The following is a 21,576-nucleotide window of genomic DNA, read 5'->3' as shown; positions in this document are numbered from 1 at the left end:
ATTAAAAAGAGTTTTGATTTTAAAAAGATAGGTTGATTACCAATCTTATTCCTCCAGAAAATTGAGAAAACAACTTGAAGTTATTTTAGTGATTTACAATCCTTACAATAGGGATTGAGTCATCGTTTCAGCCCTTGACTATAAATAAATTAGCTAAGTATGATACTTAGCATCTTTAAAAATAAAAACAAAGAAAAAAAAACTTAGAAAAAAAAAACTTTTATAAAAACAGAAAGAATAATAATGAATTCTAAATGTGTTTTTAGGCTTATCCTAAGATGGTATTTATAGCATTCAAAAATCCTAAAAACAAAGAAAATATAATTCCTAAAAATAAGAGATAATTCTTAAAGATAATTCTTAAAATATTTAAACTAAAATCCTAAAAACACGAGTTTAACTTGAATTCGACTTTCAGAAACGTGCGACTGATCCATTCGTTCTTCTAGAAGCGTTGACTGGACCTTCTAGAATGTGCTGAATCATCGTCTCGTCAAATGCGCCATGCACGGAGTCATGCCGACTAATCCAGCCTTGATTACGAAAAAAAAAAAACATAATTTAGTCCTTTAAGTGTAGTTTCTAGAATCTAGTGTCTTGTACAAAAAATGGAACAAAACGAATAAATCAGCCACAAAAATTAACAACTAAAGAGTGATTTAAAGATAAAATAATAACTAAATAAAGTATATATCATTGATTTTATGATTTATATTGCCTTCGATACTGATATTGTAATATTTTATTTTTATTTAATTCTTACGATGACTTTTATTTATTGTATTTAAATTTTAATATTATCAAATCTATTTTTAAATATGTTTATTCGGACATAAGTGGGATATAAGTGTTAGACGTTTCGTCTCGAAATTCTGGGTCAATGTGGGAGCATGTATCAATGGGTTCAAATCCCAACCAACATAATTTAGGTTGCATTGGTTCGGGTAGATTGGTTTCAATTTCGAAAGGTTAAAAATGTATTTTTTGCGTAAGTAAAAGAACATTCATGTTTGAAAAAGAGTCCGTCTCTAAAAAGAAAAAGCCTAATTATATTCATCTAAAAGTAGTCTAATTATATACTCTATAATGAAGATCATTTTAGAATAAAGTGTTACGTATTAATATATACCATTAATACCCTATATCGACATGCACCCTCAACATTTTTAATTTTATTTGAAAAATTAAGAAATCATCGTGCAATTAATCTCTTATAAAAATTTAATTATAATTTTAATAAAAATCTTGTATTTTTATTAAAATATATTAAGCATATAAATCATTTTAAAAAAAATATCTTTTAAGCTTTCTTTTAAAAAAATAGTTAACAAAATAACTAAAAAATCAATTTAATTTAATTGATTTATGGTTTTAATTTAGGATAGATCTGGACATTCCCTCTCAATTGAGCATTTCAGGAAAAGGAAAAAGTTTGGTTTGAGTGGGAAATCACTTTCCAAAAGGGATTTTTAAGCTAACTTTCCCATGTTTGGAAATACTTATCGAGTGAGAAAGTGTTTGTGCTCCTCAAAAAGTAATCCCAAACGCATAAAGCACTTAGTATGCGGCGGTTTGTCTTCTTCTTCCTTCCCCTATGATCTAGAACTTTTAGGATCTTATAATGGCAATTTACTTGAACGCTTGCTATGGGAAAATAAAACATTTCGGTTTGGCCATTGTTAATTAGTGAAATCCTGGAAAAAAAAATTAATATATAGATGATCACATTATTTGTTTTCAAGCATTTGATATGAAATTTACACAACACAACATGAAAAATAATACGAACACAATATCAACACATAAAGTCTTCAAAAGTATTTGTTAAAGTTTGACTCGAATTCAAATAGACACAAATTAAATAATATATAAATTTAGTAAAATAATTAACCTAGTTTGATTAAAAGTAGATAATTTTATTAAAATATATTTATACTTTATTTAGTTATTCGTAATCAATTATTTATTCTTATAAATAATACTAAGAGTAAGGGTTAAATATTAAGTTTTCCTTTCTCCAAAATACTCATATTTTATTCTTTCATAAATCTTGGTGTTCTTTGATTTTTTTATCGTGTTTATTTATTTGTTGATAATCATTCTGATATTATAACAACGGTAAAACTTGAATTAAAGATTATATTATTGTAACTGAAATGACGAGCAAAAGAAGACTCAAAAGCAATGAAATGTCAGCTTAATCACGCTTTCCCATCCCTGAACTACGATGGCCGAGTTTAAGGAACCGACATTAGTCACTCCAATGCAGTGTTTTCTTGTTCGTGAGCCTTTTGAATGCCGACCAAACGAGCATAATCCACCCACCTACGAAACCGAATTGGAAATGGTGAGATTTGAGCTGTTGGCAACAAAACGACTATCCTAGTGAGTACGGTAGTTTTGAAGATTGATATCGGATCTTACAATAGGGAACCCAAGTACGTGTTGCCTGTTCGAACAGCAAAGCATATTGCACTTAATATAAGCTTGTGCTGGTGTAGCAAAGGCTCCAAAATACGCTGTTCAATTACACCAGCCAGCACTTGGTACCTATAGGAACAAAACACAGATCCTCAGCAAAATATTCCAAAATTTGACAACTCTTAATTCCTACCATTTATGCATCATGCAATCGGTATTTCAAGACATGTTGGTTTCATGGGCACAAATCTGGAATTAAACACAATTTCAAACATCAAAACAACAATAATAACAACAAAACTCAATTCCCATATGTATGGGGTAAGGGGGAGGTAGGGTAGTAGGCTGCCCCCAATGCCAGGTTGAGAGTAGCTTCCGAGAAAGACCTCCGGCAGTCAGAAAATTAAAAATATAGATAAAAGCAATGCATGTATAAATAATACATAAATCATAGCTAAACAGTATTCATGCAGTCATTAAAATCATATGTGCGTCTGTAATGGGAATTAATCCCTGCAAAATAATCCCTGCGAAAGAATCTCTGCATATAGACAAAAACATAAGACCCGGCTAAATTTAAAAGAGGAAACATGAAGAGAATGATACACAGAAGTCAACGATATCAAGCCCAGTTCTAATCCTTCATAAATACCAATAACAGAAACGTATAAAAAGTAGAAGTCATGAAAATTACTACAAAGGCATTAAAAGAAGACAGAGATGATACACCCTAGATGTGACCCACATTACTTACTCGAGTACCCTAGTTTTAGCCTCCATATTTTCCTATCAGAGGTCATGTCTTCGGTAAGGGCTAAATCCATCAAATCAGATCTCAAGCAGTCTTCCTACTTGAAAGAATCTCTGCATATAGACAAAACATAAGACCCGGCTAAATTTAAAAGAGGAAACATGAAGAGAATGACACAGAAGTCAACGATATCAAGCCCCAGTCTAATCCTTCATAAATACCAATAACAGAAACGTATAAAAAGTAGAAGTCATGAAAATTACTACAAAGCATTAAAAGAAGACAGAGATGATACACCCATAGATGTGACCCACATTACTCGAGTACCCTAGTTTTAGCCTCCATATTTTCCTATCAGAGGTCATGTCTTCGGTAAGGGCTAAATCCATCAAATCAGATCTCAAGCAGTCTTCTACTTCCGCCTTGGTCGACCTTTCCTTGGCACCGTCGATGTAATCGACTCTACCCTCCTAACCGCATCCGACAGTAGTCGCCTAAGGACATGCCCAACCACCGTAGTCTTCCTCCCTCAATTTTTTTGGAAACAGACACCACCCCCAAGGACATCCTAATAGCAGAGTTGTCGTCATATCCCACAGAGTCTACCACATGTCCATCGAAGCATTCTCTTTCTGCGGCCCTATCCTCCTTACGTGATCCTTCTTGGTTGCCCAACATTCTGATCCATACAACAGCGCTAGTCTTATTGCCATTCTATAAAATTTTCTCTTAAGTTTTAGAGGCACCTTCTTATCACACAAAACTCCAGTAGCGGCCCTCCACTTTAGCCATCTCGCCTTTATACGGTGTGTAACGTCATCATCTACACCCCCATCTTTATGTATCATAGACCCTAGGTACTTGAAACAATCCTTTGAGGGGAGAACGTGTCCTTCTATGCATACTACATCTCATCGTTTTGGTTCCATTGAAGTTTGAACATAAATGTCTTTTCAATATTGATCCTTAAACCTTTTTCTTCCAAAGCAGTCTTCCAGGTAGCCAGTCTACTATTCAACTCAGATTTGTTTCAGCAACTAGGACAATGTCGTCAGCGAAAAGCATACACCATGGTACACCGTTAGCTACCACGAGGACGCCCCAGTGGTTGGGAAGTTGAGATTCCGACTTAAAGCTCTACAGAGCTTTGGGATTATGGGATGAGAGAGCAACCCTCCTTTTGTGTAGCTGGTTAATAGTAATGGTAAAACAGTAAAAGCATTTCCATGAACATTACGCATTACGCACCTGAGGTTGCTAGAAACTGCCATGTAAACACCGTAGGCAACACTGGTGGATAGTATGGGAACATTTTCAACTTCAGCCGCGGATGACTTGTCGACAGCCCTTCTGGCATTAATCAAGGCATTTGTAACCGCTGTGCCAACCTATGAAGAAAATAAAGAAATTCAATTAAATCAATTTGCAAAAGTAATTTCTTTATAAAAAATTGAGAGATGATAATATGAGGTTGCTAGAAACTGCCATGTAAACACCGTAGGCAACACTGGGTGGATAGTATGGGAACATTTTCAACTTCAGCGGATGACTTGTCGACAGCCCTTCTGGCATTAATCAAGGCATTTGTAACCGCTGTGCCAACCTATGAAGAAAATAAAGAAATTCAATTAAATCAATTTGCAAAAGTAATTTTCTTTATAGAAATTGAGAAGATGATAAGATTTGACAAGGTAGAAGCAAAAACAAGTTTTAGAAATGCATAAATTAAATTGCAAACAATTTTCTCAGCAACTTGAAAGAAAAAACTCCTACCAGCGAAGAAGATGTGCCTACTGCAAAAAGCTTTGCCCCGTTTCGCTGCAAAGCACATACAATTAAAACATGAAAAAATGGTCCATTGTTTATATCTCAGATATTCAGATATCTTGATCTTTAAAAGTTTACAAGATACAAAGGATCTCCTTACCATTACGGCACCTAATCTCTGCAAAAATGAATACGAAGTCCCGGGGAGAGCAACCTGCAGACAAAATTTCATGACTGTCAAACAGAAAATTCTCTCCATGCAACTTCATTGCCAAAGATGATGATGATGATAACCTGAAAAGCATTATCAGGGCAGCTATAGAAGAACTTGGAAATAGCCCCGGCACTGACTGCAAGAGGAGGCCGGAGAGAAACCGTAGGAGCGGGAAGATAAACAAGCATGAAATCTGCAATTATGGCCATTACCGAAAAAGCAAGTACAGAATTTCAAGTGATTGAAATAAAAAAGTCGGACATGTAATTCATAATCATCTACACATTACAGTGCTAGTGAATCTCTTAGGATCGGGAAAATATACATTATACAGAAAAAATTTATTATGTTAAAATAGTACAAATTTTCCAAAGAAAGTCTCATTGCTTCCTCACTATACAATTTCCTTGGACTAAATATTGCTAATCATCGGTGTTGAACCCCTGACAAAATTATAATTCCGGGAAAAAAAAACAGAAGACAAAATGAAAGAAAACAGCTGCAAAAATATCTTTCTGAATTATAATCATTAATCAACAGCTTCATTACATCAACACAACAAACCATCACCTATTATATTAGTTCATATTGTTTTGCAGTTCAATGAAGTACTACAGCCCACAGCCTTATGATCTTCCAATTATTAGAAAACATGAGACACATTCTCTTGGGAGTAATTCGGAGGTCCTCTTACTATGAAGGCAAAGAGCGATCTTATATTACTTTTTTTTTTTGACATTTAATGAGTTGATAAAGCCAACTCAGAATATCTAAATCCTTAATTCTCAAGATCTGATTTCTTTAGCAGAAAACTTGATTATAATTCATTTGTGCTGTTTCACCTTCATCATTCAACGAAACTGCATCTCTACTGTCTCATATGATTTTTTTTAGCCTAGTAGAGGAGCATGAAAAACCATAAAAGGTGTGCTTTCTTGTTAAGTTCTCATTAATCCGTGGTTAGATTGCTAGGAGGACATGCATGTGCAGAGAAGGCACATTTTGATTGCACGTGAGAAAGAGAACTCATTCTCATTAAACCTTGAACTACCAACTTCTTAAACACGATGCCATCAATGGGTTCAGGGGGAACCTACAGCTCGACCACCTTGATGGGTGACAAGAGATTCTGCAGCAAGCTCTACATTTGAAGGCTAGTTCGCAAGATCATAGAATCCACATACTCGAGCCAAATCAAGCTGCCATGACTTGTTAGTGGTATCCCCTTCTATCTTTTTTCTTGTTAACAGAAAACTATTTATAATGTTTCAGCTGTGAATTCAGTATTTTCATCTAATCATCCTTATGAGGAGAAGATTTTTGGTTTTAAAACTAAAATGTAGTGCACATTCCTTCCTACTGATGCTTGAAATCTATATGTGATGTATTTCTAATTACCAATGCATGATATTGACTTAATTATCTAACAATGACAGGGCAGTTAACTGCTTATCTTTTACAGAGAACAGAGTATTAAATGGATTAGATGTTATTTTCATTAAAGGGGTTCATCCACAAAATGGCACCGGGATGTTTAGAATGGACTCTAAGTTGGACGAGAAATTCAAAGATTGAAATAATAGTCTTAAAGTGGCATCAAAATTCAGCATCAGCCATGAAATCAATATCCTCAAATTCATTCCTTGAATCTATCATCAATCGAACCACCTTTTCAAAAGAATTGAATCTATCAGACCAAAAGAAAGCTAAAAAGGTTGAGTATCAAAAGAATTGGTTGAGGTGAAAACAATCATACCACATCTGCAAAAAAGATTTCGAGCTCCTTGAAAAAGTTTTATCTTCGACGTTCATATTCTGCAGCGGTCTAGAAAATAGGAACCAAACACAAGTATAAGAGTTGTTAAGATTGAATCAACAAAGTTAAATGAGTCATCTAGGATGGAGAATAAAAGAGAGTCAAAGACTCAAAGGTCATCACAGAAATCAATACTTTAAAAGTATGTCACTATCCAATCCGTTTTTCTTTTTCTTTTTTCGGATTACAATAGATAGGGGATTTACTATAGCAACACTTGGATATCCAATATTCGAACCTGATTTGTAAATATTAATAATTCTATGCTTGTTGAAAGGTTAGAACATAAAGTTATAACAATCACAGATATTGAAATAATTTGCTACTAAAATTCAACTATATCTTAGAACTTCAGTTAAAAGTTAATGTTAAACCATTCAATGCAATGAAAATACTAATACTTGGTAGAAAAAGTTGAGTAGACAAACCTTGGTGAAGATCCCAACGCCACATTCCATGACAACTTTAGCTAAGAAGAGATCATCGGCCAAAAGCCTTTCTTTGAACCCCCCAAACTGCATCAACCACTGCATAAACCCAGACTTTTCGAGCCCCAATAATCTCTCTATGACCGACCCGGGAATCCTTCCAGCTTGAATCGCCACCGCCAAGTCCTTGGGCAAACTCTCCATCGACCTACCTGCCTCCGCCAGCACAATCATCACCTCTTTCTTGTTCTTATCGCCAGCATTCTCATTACCACCACCCTTGCGTTGTCCATCGTCATTGTTTCCTCCGCCGCCACCCGAGTTGTTGTTGTGGTTGATATCGCCACCATCGCCTCCGGGAAGGGCAGACAAGGTTAAAAACAGCGAAGGTTGGCGGTGGCGGGGACTGGTGGCGGAGGAGGAGGAGGGAAGGCTTAGGTGGAGGCGGAAATGGGAAGATGAAGTGAATTTAGGGATGATCTTAGGGAGAGGAGAGAAAGATGGGGAAGGGGTGAAAAGACAGGCGGCGATCGACATTGGTGGCCGGTGGTGGTGGTGATTGGGAGTGCTTTGTTTTTGTTGTACTTACGTTGTTTGTGCTGGGTGTTAATGTGTTTAGGTTAGTAGTTGTTTTGTTTGTTGGTGTGTGAGTTGGCAAACTGAGGATCTGAGCAAACTACGGACGCCGGTCTTCTGTCTGTCCCAAGGGTTTCCGTCTGAAACCTGTACTGTTTTAATAAATGGGTAAAGTAATATTTACTCCCTCAACTCTTTGATTTCTCTCATTTTAGTCACTGAACAGTTTTTTGCCTACAATTTTTTTTATTATTAATCTTTTGATAATTTGGTATTATGGGATTTTTTTATATAGAAGGCATTATGAGATTTTGCCACTGAACTTGACCAATTTTATAGGGTCACATTATTAAAATATTAAAAATGATAAAATTATCATGTTCAAAGAATTAATATGAATAAAAGAAATTCAAAACTTAAATTGAAATAAATTATTAAGTTTACAAATTAAAAGTTATTTATTTTTGAATAAATTATATATGTGTATATATATTGTGAATCAAAATGATCAAATTAGTGTATCCCATCTAATTAAATATGGGTTAATTACGTGTATATTAAAATGTTGTGAATCAAAATGATCAAATTATCATGTTCAATCACACTCGTATTTTGATAATCCATAATAAACGTGTTGGATTAATGTATCTCATTTAATAAATATAGGTGAATCAAAATTATTTTTAATTATACATATGATATTATGTAAAAAAATCTTATTCAAATTTAAATTACTTTAGTGATTAGAGTTAAAAATAATTCTTCTTATTCAAAAGATTGAATACAAAAAGATTTTATTAATGGAAGAAATTTAACTCCAATTAAACTTTAAACTTTTTTATAGTAGGCTCACAGGCTATGTCCTACAAAAAAAGAAAAATATATACAAAAGAACGAAAAACAAAAGAAGAAAAGATTTAAACAATGTTTTAGTTACAGTTTCCAGTATCTTTAGTGTATGAAAACTCTGCTGCTTCACAGAATAACAATGAAGAAATCGATTAATCTTTCTTCATAGTTATTGATATGATTATTCTCCCATGGAAGTAGTACCCTCAAACACCGGCGGTGAATGAAGGAGATGGCCGGCAACATTGATTCCATTGATGCAACGGCCCGATCGACCGGGGATGTTGGTACAAGAAGAAGGACCGGACGGTGGCACCGGTCCCCTCTGAAGTGACCTGAAATCGGGCAGGACTTGCCTGAACAGTTGCTCTCCTTGCCAGTGCCAAGGCCTTATGGCAGCACCGAGTCGTGCAGTAAATGAAATGAACAAAAAGGTGATTAAAAGTGAAATCTTGAAAACACTTGTCTGTTTGAGGACTCCCATTTGTTAGGTTAAGAGTAATTGGCTTGGATTTGAATGTCTGGTTTGCTCATATATATATATATATATATATATTGTTGCAGAAACATGGGCTTTGACCTGGCCAATACGGTTTTGAATTTTCAAAGTTCGATCCATTGTGAATTTGCAAGTTGTAGAAGGAAACTGGTGTCCCAAACAGTGCTTTCTTGAGTTAGAGATAGTTTGATTAATGATGGGAAACCAAAGCTATATTTACAAATATTCAAAGTTGAATATTATGAATTTACTATTCTTTCAACCGTTGACATATTGTTTTCAGTAATACTAGGGTTATTTACGTTAAAGGTTTGAATTCAATGACAAGGAAAAACGCGCAATACCTGTAATATAATAAGTTCCAACCAACTGGTATGCATATATAAATCCTATATAATTTTACCTATAATCACACTAACTCTTAAACCTATTGAAATCATCGAGTAGTCTCGGTGGTTAAAGAGAATATTATTCTCTCTTGAAATCTTGAGTTCGAGCAACTGCATCTACATTGTATATATACATTGTTAATGATCAAAAAAGATTATAAACATATATTATCTTGTAAACTTTTTTTTAAAAAAAACTCTTAAACCTATTTGAAATTATTATTTATAAAAGTATATCATTCGAATTAAAATACAGTCGCATATAAATACCATATGTTGAATCCACATATATGTACAGAGAGGTTAGGGCGTGTGGAATGGGTAAGTGGGACTGACTTTGATAATTTTGGAGCCAAAATGGTCAAACACGTTTTAGGTCTTACTGATATATTTGTTTTTATTTTTACACTGAAATATGTAATTTCGTGGGTATTATTGTTAATTAGTCATGGTCTATGCTTTTATGTTCTTTTACGTAAAAGAAACTTTCATTCATTCAAGTAAGGAATAGGAAGATGTGGGTTAGAATTTTATTTTTGTTTTTACTATTTCAAAGTGTCAAGCCCAAGGAATTTATTTAATAATTGGTAATTTTACTCTTAATGTTAAGAATGGTATGTGATTGAATCTGGACCATCGTCTTCAGTTGTGAAAAATAGGAAAAAATAAAAAACTTTTTAAATGTTTGATGTGCTAAGTTAGAGATTACTCGTTATTTAGGTGCTTACTTAAAAACAAAAACGAAGCATTTTATGTATGAGAAGCACTTATAATTTTTTTAGGAGGATATGAACTTATAAAATTTTAGAGAATGAAAATAGATTATTAATAGAAAATATATTAATAATCCGATATTAAATCGAATTTATCTCAAAATAATGAATTTAATTGGGTAAACTGAAAAAATGATCACTTACCTTTCATTTTTCTACACTTTTGCTCGTCAAATTTAACAAAGTTAAGTTTTGGTCACTTACGTTCTAATTTGATGAGGTGGCACATTAGTAAAATGGTTTAACTTTTATTTTAATACTTGAACTTTATATAAAATATTAATTATGGATTTTTTATTAACTTAAAATAGTTTAGGATGAATCATCAATTTACTCAAACTCTACCTTCCTTCCTCCCTTCTCCTTATGCTAAGTTCCCCGGTATAAGTTCTCCTTATGCTAGTTAGTTTTAATGAAAGCGTTATCATCTTTGTTGAAACCGATGGAGGATTACGTTCTGATCTGAGCGTTTTGTCGAGCACTATCGATCGTTCTTAAATTAGGGTCTCAATGGTTGTGATATTAAGGATATTTTCTTGCACTGGCAGATGGACGTTGGAGAAAATGGAGCAACAGAAAGAGCGCGGGTGAGATTAGGAGTCACGCTTGGTGATGCAATAATATCCGCCAGTCACGATTGTGCATACGAAATTCATCAGACAGTGTGCGGCGCAAGGGGGAGGAAGGTAGGGTTTCGACAAAAACAAGTGAAGAAAAATGTTTTAAAAATGAGTAAATTGATAATTTGTCCCTAAATTATTTTGGATTTACCAAAAGATCCATAATTAGTATTTTATTTAAAGTTCAGGGGTTAAAATGAAAATCAAACCATTTTACTAATTTGCAACGTCGTCAAACTAACGACACTCAACGACTCAATGATCAAAACTTAATAAAACGATAACATTAGTGACGAAAACTTAACTTTTTGAATTTTTGAGCAAAAGTGTACAAAAATGAAAGTTAAATGACCATTTAAGTAGTTTACCCAATTTAATTTTACACATGCGTTTGTATAAACTCTGAAAGGACTCGCTTTACATGGACAGACACGCTTGTAAGATGTTGACGAATCTGAGACAAGTGGGCTTAGTGCACCACAAAATCCTTTCACCCATTTTATTACGGAACAAACCGAAACAGAATAATCTATGAAATATTTATTCTAAACATCAATTTTTTAAAATAAAATTAGCTAATCTATATTTTTACAAACAGTTAGATATTTAAAATTCAATTGAAATTTTATATTCACTATTTACATAATTGAAAAATTAAATAAATGTATATATATATATATACAAGTCGCCATGACCATCCTACGCATATTCATACCATCCCCTCACTGACCAACTTAATGAAAAAGGCCTTATGAATCGCGAGATTAATCGGACGGTGTACATTTTTGCACGATGCGTCTTGTTGAAAATTAATTCTTATTTTTTTTCAATGAATTAAAAATGACGTAATCTTTAACAGTATTAACGTATGAATGAAATCCAGCTTTCAAAAAAATATAAAATAATGAAGAAGGCCTTACTTTCCTCAACAATTGTAAATTGTAATCACCCATAAATTTGATTTCTTATTATCAATAAATGCAATCATGATATTTCCACCAACAAAACCTACGTTTTAATCAACCAACATGACGCACAACCCACGACCTTTTCAGGGATGTGTTGAAAAGGAATTAACAAATAAAAGGCCAAACTACATGTTTAGTACCTCAATTATCACATTTATTCTATTTTGGTTATCTAACTATTTTTTGTTTCAAAATCATTCCTAACGTTAAGTTTTAGTTTCATTTTGGTCACACATTAAAAAATTAACAGTGATATTGATGTATCACCGTAAGGTAATGTCATGTCAGTAGATATGTTGATTTTCTAACAACAAGTGATCAAAATAAACCAAAATGTAACATGAAATATGGTTTTTAAAAAATAATAATAATTAGGCGATTAAAACAAAATGAAAATTTAAGTATTATACATATAGTTTACCCAAAATAAGATAATGTAAAATTAGAATGAATAAAAATACCAAGGTATGTAATGTAAATTACGTAATTCTTGAGTGATCATCGAATTCGTTTAAAAAATATCATTTTTAGTACGAATCAAGTGGCTTTGGTGGTAAAGGTGTTGTTGTTAATTCTTAAGGTTTTGGATTCAAGTACAAAAAATGTCAAGGATATGAGTGTCCAATATTAAATAGTTGAAAGTTATCTTTAAACATATATTATTTTGTACTTACCTTTGATTAATAAAATCAAAGAACCATTTTCTAAAAATTTCCTCACAAGATTAATAGCATATGTACCACGTTCTCCCCCCCCCCCAAATAGATTACAAAATAGTACTTTGTTTAGACTTTCTTTATATTATTGATGACACACGTACATTTTGCATATGTAGCCACTCAACTCAGAATTTATAGAGATAAAAACACTCTCTTTAATCATTGATATCAATTGACATGTTTCATATGTACCACATTCTAAATTTAAAAATATATAAAATTAAATTTGGAAAATATAAAATACAAGTAAAGGGAAGGACACATGTATCACTCTAAATTTAAAAAAAATCATATAAAATTAAATTTGAAAAATATAAAATATAAGTAAAGTGAAGAACACATGTATCAGTCTAAATTTAGAAATCATATAAAGTTAATTTAAAAAAATATATAGAATACGAAGAAAATTGATTAATTAGAACTGTTATCTTTAAAATAATATTATATATTGATATTTTTATTTTACTGGCAGTGTATATAACTTAGAAAAAGGAAATGAGAAAATTTTTCCATAATTCATAATTGAGAATGAAAAACATAATTAGGTATATAATTATTGTGCTCCTTTGAGTTGAGAAGAACCCGAAGCAATCTTTAGTACTTTCTGAAGGTGGTGAGAGATGTCATATGGATGAGCCTCCACTCTCGGCCGCTCCGGCAAAACCCAACGCCCGTCGCTGTTCCTTACCATCCCTTTGTTCTCGTCCTGCCGCCAGTGCGGTGGCACCCCATACTCCCTCTTCAAGAAGTTGCAGTCCTTGTTAACAAGCGCAATGTCCCTCTTATTAGCCAAGCAGAACCGTCGCCCTTTTCCGTGGTAGCCGTCGAGCAAGTGCAAATGAGCCTCGAGATTATGCGCGCAGCCGGGATCATTAGTCGGCTTCAGAAACGGGCTGTGGGAGTGATCCAGTGCAAGTTCAACGCCGACATGTGCGTAACTCCATGGAAAAGAAATAGTCTCTTCTAAATACTTTTGGAACTGAAGCTTTTCGTTGGCGAAAATCCCCGGCACCGTCGGTACTTTATCGTGTACATTTATCACTCTAAGTACCTTAACTCCTAGCTCTTCACACCTTTCCTTAAACTTAAGATTTCCCACTCGAGGGCCTGCAAAAGAGTACACCGTGATCGGTATTTTATCGGTATTCTCTCCATCGTTAACAAGATTAAGCCCTAATTCTGCAATATCATAAGCTGTTATTATAGCCAAAGCTGCCCCCGAGACTGTGCCCTGTAATTGTAATACTAAGTTCTTCCCCATCGTAGTACTCGACAAGCCTTTTAATCTCAGCTAACACTTGTTCACGAGCCGAGAACGAGCAATAGTTACAATTTGATTCTTTCTTGGTGTACAAGTCATAAAACCCTAACTCCATTTTAATGGAAGGGTCGTCGGTGAAATTCGGGGAATGAAGAATGTCTTTGAGATCATAAATCCATTCGAGATACGTGACTGTTCCTCTCCAGGAAACGACGACATCTCGTCGCCCCAACCGTTTGACTTGGTCTTCGTCGGTGCATACAGCCACGTATCCCATCCAGTTAGCGTGCGTGCTCCACACGCTGCTCAGTTTTGATTTCTGGAAGAAGTTGGGGAGGTTGATGTCCGATGTGGCGTAGAGGTATCGACTGATTTGGTAGCCACGGTCGGCCATCCCGAGCTTTTCGAAGAAACGGGATCCTTGGTATTTGCAAGAACCGCAGTACTTGGAGTGTGGATCGAAGTCGAAAGAGTCGTAGCAGGCTTGAGCGAATTCGCCGTAGCGGATGATCTCGCGGCGGAGATGGGAGTTCATGGGGTCAAGCAGTCCATCCCAGTCGTGGAGGCCTTGAATTTCCTTCCAGATTTGGGAAAGTGGCCTCTCGTCGTCTTCGTTTAAGACCAAAGTTTCCTCTGCCCGAGGAGTGCTTAAACTTGACAAGGATGTTGTTGAACATTTGATGGCGTTTTGGAGGTAAAGATTTTTTGGTTTTGTGGTCGGAGTTGTATTTTGTTATGGGAGGTGGTCGGAAGGTAGCATGTAGAGTGAACTTTGGGTGGTTTAGAGACAAGAGTTGTGAGGAAGGGGAAGCCATGAGAGTATGTCTTCTTCTCCACCAGAGCTGTTTCCACCTTTAGAAGTGGTTACAAAGGTAAAGGTAGAAAAATCTTCAAAATAATTGAATTGTCCGATGACTATCAAAACCTTCACAGAATAAAAAGCATGCGTTTGATGTGAAATTGAGGTGCTGCTCCACTATTCAAATCATCCCACTAGGATCCCACTTTTAAAGTATTCTCGTAATTTCTTTAAAATTTTAAATTTTCACATCTCGAATCAATCCAAATCCAAATGTAGCATATGAATAGGTAGGGGTTCTCAACTATAGAGCATTAATGTAGAGGTTTTATATATAACACGTGGTTACCAAAACAAGGGAAAGGCAAGCTGAGAACTTGGGAAGAAAAGCCTTATTAAAAGGAAAAAAGTCAAGGTTTTTCATTAACCAAAATTATACTAATTTGTAGGACAAATTAAAGTGGAGTACTTAAGAAATAGTGAGTGGAGATAATGATGGGAATGGAAAGTGTGTTTTTGGTTGTCCATTGTATTTGTATAGAGGCAAAGAGGGACACATCAAAGCTTGGAATAGGAGTGGAGTTTTATTTTGCAATGCATTAGAACCCTAATAACAAAGGGGGAAAACATGCTTGAAATTGAAAGGCAATATATGTGGATATCTTCATATCTTATCCTTCAATGAAAACCATCACTTTCTCCTTTTTCTGTTCAAACCTTTTCCAAACATTCCATTTATGCTTCAATCACAATGTCTGAAATCATTTTATTTATTTCTTATATAAAATAAATGAGACAATAAAAAAAAGAATTATTGTTTGATATATATAGTAAGTAAATAAATATTAATTGCATCACTTTTTTTAATTTTAAATTAGTCAAATTTTTTAAACAGTTCAATTTTATCTTCAAATTATATCTCTCTTTTTAATTTAGTTATTAAGCATTTGAATATTCTAATTATATCTTTAAATTATCCCTCACTCTAAATTAGTCTTCAAAATTTTAAATCTTCCAATTTCATCCCAAATATGTTATTAGTTTCAACCATCTTTTAACCTAAATTTTAATTTATTTCAAATATATAATAATATAGTTTGGTCTAACGATTAACATGGGATGTGATTGTCATATATATAGTTTAGGATGAACTTAAAATGTTCTATAATTTAAAGATCATTTTAGAACAAGAGTTGTAGTTAGGGGATAAAATTGAAACAAAGTTTATTTCTCAAGTGTCATAAGGGTAACGTGATTATTTATCTTATTTATCATAGAACATTATCTAATTAAATTAGACATTAAAATCAAATTATTTAAAGTTCACAAACCACCAAAAGCTCATACACGATATAACAAAGCACAAAGAAATTGAAAAATTAAAAAACAAAGCGACAAAGGAGAAATATAATAAATGTTGAGTTGTATTACTTTAATAGATAAAACGATTGAAGTGATTATAAATGAGGAGAAGAGACATCTATTTATATTTGAGTTTATCTAAATTCAATGACTTAAATTAAATTACATCGACGACTGAAACTGACACATAAAAGTATAGTCTTTAGTATCATGCAAAAGTGTTCCTTACATTTTCATCTTCGTCCACTTGTATGATTAAATTCAATTGTTGGTAGAGTAAATGTTTTTTCATTTTTTTTCTTGTTTGTATTTAAAACATTTAAATTGCAATCTTATAATTAATGCATGAAAATTAGGGATAGTATATTCGTTTGATTCAAAGTAAAATAATTTTGAATAAATTCTTTTAATACAAGTTAATCGAAATAGATTTATTTAATTATTCAGCTATTAAAAGTTTATTGAAAGTTTATCTTTCAACACAAATATCTTAATTTCATATAACAACTGTAATTAAAGATTTTTAGAAATATATATTTTTTAAAAATGTTTTTTAAATTATTTTTATATGATAATAATATATTTTTAAAAAATATTTAGAGATAAATTAAAACAAACAAATCAAATTATATATTTATCATCTAACAAACTAAAACAAACAAATCAAATATTTATCTTTTAAAAAATAAATTATATTATATTTATTACTCAAACAGAGTGTTTGGTTTTATTTAGAATCTTTATTTACATCATTGAAAATTTGTACATTTCACCACAACAATATAGATGACCTAGGATTTATTATTAATTCTATGTTAAATCTTTGATGTTGGTAAACATTTTATTTTATAATTATTTAGTGTATAATAATATTTGATAACAAAGTCATCATAGATCATTCAAGTAACAAAATTGATCATATATTATTCAGACGGTAAAACTAATCGTATATCATTCAAACGGTTGAGTCGATCACATTTTAAAGGCTTCATTTCTTTAACTAATACTTTTTGCAATCTTTAGGCTTGTATAAAAATGATAACTCTCACACCTATTTATAAATTTTAGTAGCTATTAGATTATTGATACATGTCAACATCTTAGCTATATTAACTTTACAAATATCTAGTTTCTTCTTATAGATAATTTTAGATATAATATAAAATATTATAAATATTTATATTATTTTATGATATTCCTAGACATATATCATTTCATATTGTTCTAGAATATTCTTAAGATATATCTCATAAAGGATATATCATTTCATTTTGAATGCTTTTGTGAATTTCTTAAACTTTGACCTACTCAAAATCTTCATGAATATATTTGTGCAATTTGTTCACTTCTTGTTCTCCCTTTCAAGGATTTTTTCGCGAATATAGTCATAGTCGTTGATGTTGTTGATTGGTATTCGGTGTTGGTGTTTAATAATGATATTGTTGGTTATTTTTTACTAGTTGCCGCATAGCATCAAAATTAATGGTGATTTTTTAATAGTATGGGGTGTTTACAATGCAGTATTTGTTTAATTTTTTTAATTAATTGCTAACACACTCTGTAAATACAAATTTTTGAATTCGAATCATCTAGAAAGAATAACATTCTCTTTTACTACTGAGTGATTTCAATGGTAAAATTAATACAATCGTGAAAGTTAAATTGTTTCTAATGTAGTTTATCCCAATAATAATTACAAGTAATGTCAATTACCCATTTGTTTCGCTATACGAAACATAAAATCTTCTAAATAAGATTTGAATCATAATATTGTAAACAAAATAAACTAGATTAAAATGAGCGTCTTTATAATAAATTTGTGTATTATTAGGTAGGATTAAATGAAAATTTTATATTAGTAGTTTTTAGTAATACATACTAAATATATAAAAATTAGAATGGTTAGAAAATATAATTAAATTAACAATTGAAATACAATGTATAAGAATGAGAAAATTTTAAAAAAAATATATAATTGAATCAATAACCGAAAATGTATGTAAATCCTTAAACCAGAATGTATTTAAACCAAAACAGAACAAAAGTATTTATTTTCCCTTCTCACATCGTATCCCTTTGTTCTTTCTCATTGTAATTGTTTTTATTCCAACATAAATTCCTTAAAAAACAAGATATAGGTTCTGATCAAATTTCTGCAATGGAGTAATACCAGAAGAAGTATGCATTTCATTTCCTTCACTTCCCGAACCGCTAGTTCCCACACCATTTGGGGCCAAAAATTGCCAGCAATTGCTCGACTCAACCGCAGCCTGCAGCAAATCGGCTTGTTTCTCCACACTCCTCTTCAGCTCCTGGAGTGCATTTCTCAACAATTGAAGCTCACTCAATCCGAGTTCATCAATCGGAGCTTGCCACCACCATTGCCTTCGACCCGCCTTCCTTACTTCGTCGAGTGCTTGTCCCTTCCTTTTTTCAATTTCCAAAATGTCAACAAGTTGACCTAGATGTGCATTAAGCTCACGGATGTTAGCATCTCGATGAGCTTCGACGACATTGTAAGACGCATTTACGTTGTGAACCGAAGGGCTTCGACTGAGAAACCGATCGATGGTGGACTCAACGTGAGGATGGCCAAAAGAGAAGACCTTGCCAGCAGGGGAAAAGACTACGATCGCAGCATCGACCCCGCAAAGTGTGCAAAGTTCACTAGCCTTTTTAAAAAGACCGGAACGACGTTTGGAGAAGGTTACTTGAAGATTATTTTTCTTTGTTATCTTCTTCATTTCGATCTTCCGGCGACCCTGGATAGAACTGTTGTTCATCATTGTTGAAGAAGATACAAAATCAAAGATGGATGTATGGGGATACTTATAGTAGAATTAAAACCAAGATTTGGCATTTATCAAGAATCGTATTTCAGCTAGTCTTCAAGAAGAAATTAGTCAAAGAAAACCGTTTTACAATGAAATTTAAAGCAATTTTGATGAGCATTTACTTGTGTAAACTGTTCCCCAACGATTATAACACAATCAAGCTTTTATTTAATTGAGGAACGGATGGATATTTGTAGATTTTTTTACCATAGTTCATTTCAATTGTGTTATTACTCCCTGATTTTGGATGTACATGGAAATCCTGGCATTATGAGACACCTGTTTATCAATTTGTTTTATTGGAAGCATATTGTTTATTATATGAGCTTTTAGTTTTAACAGTTTCAGAGTAATTATTGTCATAATTAAGATTTTTTAGCCTTTAATCTGATAGACAGGCTAATCTAGATTATAAAGGCTGGAGTAAACAATTGCAGTAGGTTTCATCAAATCAGTAAATGTTCCATTACTTTGATATCTTTCTTTTCCTACAAAGAAATGGATCCCGTCCGAGGCAAATGGATAATTAAAAACTCCGAAACCGGGCGCACGATCAATGTTCGACTCACAAACTGTGAGCGTTACATAATTGTGAACCAACTGTTTGATATATAGGATCATAGATCTTGATTCAGTTCGTCTACAATGAGCGTTTCATTTCCTCTTTATGAAGGCTAAACAATGGCAAGATTGTTTCACCATGCTGCAGGGGTTGCTGCTGCTGCTGTTTCTTCAAGGTTGCATTGTTACCGATTTCTCTGAGGGGTGAACGTCTGATTGGGAGAAGTCCGGCTGTGCATGTTTGGGGTTTTCGTCTTTCGTCTTCCTTTAAGCGACACACGAGTACCCACTTCTCTGTTTCATTTTGTTTTTCTTTATAGATCGGTGAAGTAATTCGAGCCCTTACTACTTTTCTATCTCTTTCCCGTATCAATCTCTCGACCTCTTGACGAAGGACATATATTTGTGCCTGTAACTCGTTCGCCTTTGCTTCGGATGAGAGAGCTCTCTGCCTCCATTCTTTCACCTAATGAAAAGCACAACAAACATGTTAAGCAAGTACAAGTGAAGTATGATTGTTTTGTAGTTCTTAAGTAGCTTATGAAAATCTTACAGCAGATTGCAGGGATTGAATCCGATAGTTGGAATCGAATGCTCGATCTTCCCAGAAATCGCGAGAGGCATGCAATTCATCCATCTCGTCCCTTACCAGCCTCAGCATGTCCTGCATCTGGGACCATTGTTCTGTCTCGGCACGAATTTGCTCTACAATCCTATGCACAATGGCCTTGCATTGCCCTGAACACACACTAGTCTGGTGGGGCATTTTCTCCTGCAAAAACAGTGTCCAGTTCAGCAATCAATTCCCAAACCAAAATCAACAAGAAAGAAGACAATCGTTTCTCACGTTGCGGTTATGATCATCCCCTTCGCTGCTGATTCCGATCGACAAGCTCGCGTCGGTCATATCTCGAATCTCTTTCACGCGTATTTCTTCATCAGATGTTCCTTTAAATCCGAACTTCTCAATCTGCCTCTGGAGAGAAGAAACTTTTTGATCAAAGTTACTGCATTTTTCCACCTCCAAGTCTTTAACACCTGATCTCTTCTGCAGTTTCTCTATTTTCTCCATTAATCCATTGATCTGCTGCTCCAATAATACCACGTTTACGTCCTTTCCTTCACAAATGTTCTTTCTTCCCTGTACAAACCAAAGTCAAAAGGCCATTATTAAGCAAATCAAGACAAGCGGAAAGCACACAGTATCAAACAATAAACAATAAATAAGTATCTGGTCTATAAAAAAAATTTAATACAGATGTAAACTGGGAAAATACTATAAATAAATAAATGCCTGCATCCCACATTCTGTCAACTAAAACCTGGGTGATATTTTCTCGAGAACCAAACAGACAGTAATCAAAGAAAAAGAAGGGAGAACAAGAAACCGACGGAAAGTAGAATTTGAGCAGCGTATTTCAAAGTCCTCTCCATGTGAACTCTCCTTCTCTCGGTTTTCTTAACGGCGATCTTTCTTTCCATCCTCAACAAGTTACACTCGGCTCTCAACATCTCAGCTTGGAACCTCCATTTCTCTTCTTCAACAAAGGCTACGCTGCTGCTATTTTCTCGCTTCTCCTCGTCCGCCACTCTCCCTCTTCTCCTCTCGTCGTCACTCTCCCTCGGACTCACCGGAACAGCCCCTCTCGTAAAAGACCTTTCTTGATCAAACAAACTCTCCAACATCATCCCTTTTCTCTCCTTCTGCGAACCAGGTGGTTTCGAAGGACTCGCCTTGAGTGGTTTCCTTCGAGGCCGGGGTGGAAAATGGATGATTCTCGGAGTTGGCTGCGCCGGTGGGTATTTCCATTTCGCTCTCCTTGTTATAGTTTTTCCCGTTGATATCTTCTCCATGCAAAAAAAAGGAAGGAAAAAAAAAACTCAATCTTGGCTTGGTTTTGAAAAAGCTGTGCTCCCTCTGTTATACTATAAGTGGTGGCTTCACCTTCACTGCATTACTAACACATTA

The 21,576-nt window shown here is 33.8% G+C and overlaps 4 protein-coding genes and 1 pseudogene across 4 annotated transcripts in view; 1 reads left to right on the top strand and 4 right to left on the bottom strand.

Annotated features, from left to right (window-relative positions):
- Window positions 1-2,138: 2,138 nt before the first annotated feature.
- On the bottom strand, window positions 2,139-7,981 carry LOC120194999 (annotated as a pseudogene).
- Window positions 7,982-8,866: 885 nt separating this feature from the next.
- LOC120194971 (photosystem II 5 kDa protein, chloroplastic-like) overlaps window positions 8,867-21,576 on the top strand; it is a 22,612-nt gene continuing 9,902 nt past the window's right edge. The window contains exon 1 of the mRNA XM_039197125.1: window positions 8,867-8,893. The gene's annotated coding sequence lies outside the window, so the exon portion shown is untranslated. The remainder of the gene's footprint in view (window positions 8,894-21,576) is intronic.
- On the bottom strand, window positions 13,344-14,778 carry LOC120194771 (phospholipase A1-Igamma3, chloroplastic-like; the record flags this gene model as incomplete). Its single annotated transcript, XM_039196982.1, is given in 2 exon segments — window positions 13,344-14,009; window positions 14,011-14,778. Coding segments are annotated over 2 exon segments (1,434 nt in total), but the record flags the coding sequence as incomplete, so codon positions are not given.
- On the bottom strand, window positions 18,333-19,011 carry LOC120194761 (agamous-like MADS-box protein AGL62). Its single transcript, XM_039196974.1, has one exon. It carries the CDS (start codon window positions 18,996-18,998, stop codon window positions 18,333-18,335), a length of 666 nt encoding a protein of 221 aa, XP_039052905.1. The 5' UTR covers window positions 18,999-19,011.
- Window positions 19,618-21,508, bottom strand: LOC120194930. The gene is made up of 4 exons (XM_039197096.1): window positions 21,000-21,508; window positions 20,455-20,748; window positions 20,161-20,379; window positions 19,618-20,073 (listed from the first exon to the last, which is right to left on the bottom strand). Exons 1-4 carry the CDS (start codon window positions 21,459-21,461, stop codon window positions 19,687-19,689), a joined length of 1,362 nt encoding a protein of 453 aa, XP_039053027.1. The 5' UTR covers window positions 21,462-21,508; the 3' UTR covers window positions 19,618-19,686.

The sequence above is a fragment of the Hibiscus syriacus genome, unplaced genomic scaffold, assembly GCF_006381635.1.
Source record: "Hibiscus syriacus cultivar Baekdansim isolate YM2019G1 unplaced genomic scaffold, ASM638163v2 tig00004502_pilon, whole genome shotgun sequence".
Lineage (NCBI taxonomy): Eukaryota > Viridiplantae > Streptophyta > Magnoliopsida > Malvales > Malvaceae > Hibiscus > Hibiscus syriacus.
This window is presented reverse-complemented; position numbering and strand designations above follow the sequence as displayed.

Excerpts from the sequence above, each read along its gene's own strand:
- LOC120194761 (XM_039196974.1), bottom strand. The coding sequence starts at position 18,998 with ATGATGAACAACAGTTCTATCCAGGGTCGCCGGAAGATCGAAATGAAG.
- LOC120194930 (XM_039197096.1), bottom strand. The coding sequence starts at position 21,461 with ATGGAGAAGATATCAACGGGAAAAACTATAACAAGGAGAGCGAAATGG. Across the intron at positions 20,749-20,999 it reads CTGCTCAAATTCTACTTTCC|GGAAGAAAGAACATTTGTGA; the intron begins GTCGGTTTCTTG and ends TGGTTTGTACAG. Across the intron at positions 20,074-20,160 it reads TTCAATCCCTGCAATCTGCT|GTGAAAGAATGGAGGCAGAG; the intron begins GTAAGATTTTCA and ends GCTTTTCATTAG.